This window comes from Lycium ferocissimum, chromosome 11 (assembly GCF_029784015.1).
Source record: "Lycium ferocissimum isolate CSIRO_LF1 chromosome 11, AGI_CSIRO_Lferr_CH_V1, whole genome shotgun sequence".
NCBI lineage: Eukaryota > Viridiplantae > Streptophyta > Magnoliopsida > Solanales > Solanaceae > Lycium > Lycium ferocissimum.
In genome coordinates, this window is record NC_081352.1 from 44,789,385 (window position 1) to 44,793,566 (window position 4,182).

The window sequence follows — 4,182 nt, forward strand, 5'->3', positions numbered from 1 at the left end:
TGGCTTGGTGGTTTAGTTACTTCTTTTTTATCCCAACCACCAGGGATCAAACCTAGGCCGGAGCTTTGAGAAAACAACTTGGGTGCATGATGTATGGTTTAAGTAAAAATTAAGTATATTTTTTGCGTATCTATTTCTTAATGATAAATATTATTTTACTATTTGTTATCGTTTATAACTAACTCGTGTGACATCCTAAACTAATTATAAATAAAACACTTAAACCTAAAGATAACAAGTTTCCAAACAAACAAAACTTACTTCGGGACACTTTACAACCCCTAAAACGACGATCCAAACGTTTACGTATACTTGATGTATTGAGCCTACACTATTGTTCGCAGAAAAAGATATCAGGTTTTATATAACATGTTGATATTCCGGCGTTTTGAAACATCACTAATCTTTGGTCAAAGTATGGAAAAAACGTGAAATTTCAAAACTTTAAAATTGTACAAAAACAAAAAAATATAACCCCTATTGCGCACTAATTTAGTGCGCAATAGGACTTAACTGTAAATTTGCAGTTTAGTCCTATTGCGCACTAATTTAGTGCGCAAAGGTTACTTTGGTAACTTTTTTTTTATTGAGTTATTTTGATCCCTACAATCATTTTTGGGGTCATTTAATTTGCGGACTCTTTGAATTAGATAGAATATTAATTTTTTCAATATAAGTGAAAAAGTTCATCAGAATTTACTTATGCTTCTATGGGACGAAGGCGACAATTCCAAGAAGATTAGTCTATAAAATCAGTAATTGCAAAATTTTAACATTATCGAATATTACAAACTTAGCTTAACCTAACCACCTAATATGAACAGCTGGACGAAAAGTAAGAACTAAAATAAGTACCTGTATGGATAGAATCTAATATGGAGCTTGCTAGATTCAGTATGAAATAACATATTTCATTATTTATCTATTTGTCTTTTAGTTTGTTCTTTTCTTTTCTTTTTCCTGAGAGTCTAAGAAAATTCTGTGATAAAATACTTTTGAAATTTTTTGGCATATATTTGCTGTTGCTGTTGTCGTTTTCTTTTCTGTTATTTTTAGTTTGCTTCTTCACTATTGTATTTTCTTTCTATATTTGATTTTAACATGTCTTTCTTGAGTGAGGCTCAACTTAAAACAACTTCTCTACATTCAGAGGGAGGGGTAAGACACACCATAATATCCTCCCGTTTATGAGATTACATTAAGTGTGTGTTATTGTATTTTTGAATAAATTTAAGCTTTTTTATACATAAATGCTTATTTTAAAAATAAAAATAAAAATAAAAATTAGCAGGGACGATAAAGACTAAAGCAACTAAAAGTCTTTTAGGCCCCAAATTTTTGGACAAATTTCTATATAATTCATGTAAAAGTATTATCATAATATAAATTTGATACTAAAACATGACTAATTCTTGTATGGAAGTAGTATAATATTTGGAGTGGTACAACGTATATACAACCCTATAAAAAAATTAGTATCCATTTAATTTATTAGTCAAGTCAATCAGGACAAAGTAACATGTAACGATGTCTATCATGTTATAGGAGGCCTAACTGCCCACTCAAACTACGGCATACAAGACCACGGTGCGCACCAACGCCACACAAATTTCACCACAAACCTCAAACCGCCGTTACCTTCACATGTCACATCACATTAGCCCATCTCACACTATAAATACGTGAATAACGTAGTGTTTAAAGTCACTCTACACGTTAAGCTCTTTAGGATCACACATATCATAACACTACACTCTTGTTTAATTTCTTATAGCCTTTCTTATTTGTACGTACCACCACATGAAATTCTTACCTGAATTCGCTTTATGTTTTGGTGGCGCCACTATCACTCCAACGGTGACAGATGGCGCCACATCGCTACTCCTCCCCTCAGAGAACAAACTTGGGGGAATAGCGACGAAGTTACAACTCGGCACCTCAACCTCGCATACTCGGAATAGAAGGCCAGTAGTAAAGTCGAAAAATGGAGCGAATAATTGGAAACCGGCACTTCGGGTAATCGCTGAAGAAAGGGCTGTGTCTGATGTTGTTGATGGTAATGGAGGAGGAAGAAAAGAACGTGCTGCTGTTCCGTCTACTTGTGCTAAATCTGCTGCTAAAGTTAAAGCTAAATTTATTTCTAGATCCAAATTATCACCTAAACATGGCGAAGATTACTGGTACGTACACACGTCTCTCTGTCTTCTCTATCTCTATCCGGGTTGATTTCTCAACTAAGTAATAGTTATTACATCAGAAAGTCACTTTGTTGAAGGAAATTGGAATTAAGAAGTAAGGTGAATTTCTTGATACAATAATAACTATAAGTTGAGTGATCATCATATATTTAGATCAAATCGAGAAAATTAGGAAAGCAAAGCCCTTTTCGCTCACACAAGTGTTCGTACATCCTACCCTCTCCAAACCCCACTTGTGGGACTACGCTGATATGTTGTTGTTGTGTTGTTGTAGTAGTTGAGTGTGACCATCTGAGATATCAACCTGTTTTATCTCTATCTCTAGAAGAAGAATTGTGGAATTTATGAGCTAATTTTTTTCCTGGGTTTATGTGTATTTTTTGCAGGAAATCCGCAGGTCCGATGGCCGTGCCCGCGTTTGCTCCGACACCATTTTTATTCTGAGCTTTGTAACTTTGTTGTTCTTGTACTATGTAGTAGTATATATGAATGAATTGTGAATATTAGTGATTTATATTTTTGTAACTTTGTTATATTTTCCCTCCCTTCTATGTTTTATCTTTTGTATTAGTATTAAAGTTGGAAATTAAATAGAATTATTCGTAATTCATCGGAATCAGTATTTTGAAAGTTACTACTGTATATATTGAAGTCAATATTGAGTAAATTTGTGCTAGAAGATCTCAAATTCCAAACAAGTTCGACTCAACAGAAATATTATTGAGGTGTTCAACTTTGCCCTTTTTTCAATCTTCTAAAGGAAAGATAAATCTGGAATTCGCTTATGCTGTGTTTATAAAGATTCTCATCTATGGATGCAAAAATAAATGTTCGACTTAACTCTATTAATTATTAAACTATAAACGAACTTTGGTAGGGAGAGCTTCCCTCGAATAGGGCTCTACGTGGCACGAATCCAGATATAATCGGGTTCCAATACGCATACCGAACACCCGGTGGGAAACCGAAAAAAAAAAAAAAAAAAAAACTATAAACGAACTTGCCTTGCATATAATTGGAGAAGCTTGTTGAATTCTGAAAAACATAATTAATTATTTTATTTACCATATCAGTATGGCGAAATATCTTTAGGACAATGTATTCGCATACCTCGAGCTAAATTTACTCTCCAAAATTTTTTTTTTCTAACACATATTGATCGCAGAGTGCTTGAAACAATTAATTTATTATTTTGCAAGTACAATAAATTTCAAGAAGCAGCTAGCTATTCATGATTCTTAATTAGTACTAGTATATATCTTCCTTGTACCCTTCCATGCACTTACATAATTAGAGCTCTTCGAAAATGAAGAAGTTGGGTCACAAACATCGCACCCAACATTCAATAACTATAATATTTCTAGCTAGTAACTAACCCAAAGGATCAACAATGGTATAATAGTAGCTAGTAGAAGGTTAGCTTTAGAGCCCGTTTGGCTTAGCTTATAAGTTCTTTAAAACGAACATAAAGTATGTTTTTTCAGCTTTTTCAGAGATTTGGGTGTAACAACATAAGCCATTTTGTCTTAAAATAAACCCAAAAAAATAATTAGTTTTATCTTGTTAAAAAAAGCGACTTATAAATTTCGCCTTTATTTTTTTCTCTTTTTTTTTAAGCTAAGCCAAACGGGCCCTTAGTTCATAACTAATATGCACATTCTCCGGTTAACAGGATTTCAATCATTTTGATATAGTGATCATTCAATATGATATAAATAAATATAGTAAATCATATTACTACACTTTAAAGAAAGCTATTATAGAAACTTTGTTAACTCCAGACCAAATTAATTAACTACTAAAGCACTACCACACATGCAGTATATGTGTCAAAATAAATAATAACTTGGGGCGTTGACATAGGTATGTAATCATCATATATGAAAATTTGTAATATTAATTATTGGATGTTTTGGAAGCAAAATAAGTAAAGCATATTGAAATCTACATAACTTGTAGAACATTTAGTTTTTTTTTTTTCTTT

The 4,182-nt window shown here is 32.6% G+C and overlaps 1 protein-coding gene across 1 annotated transcript; it reads left to right on the forward strand.

The window, feature by feature from the left end:
* The first annotated feature begins 1,800 nt into the window (after positions 1-1,800).
* On the forward strand, positions 1,801-2,814 carry LOC132038391 (uncharacterized). The gene is made up of 2 exons (XM_059429066.1): positions 1,801-2,180; positions 2,585-2,814. Exons 1-2 carry the CDS (start codon positions 1,801-1,803, stop codon positions 2,640-2,642), a joined length of 438 nt encoding a protein of 145 aa, XP_059285049.1. The 3' UTR covers positions 2,643-2,814.
* Positions 2,815-4,182: the final 1,368 nt, after the last annotated feature.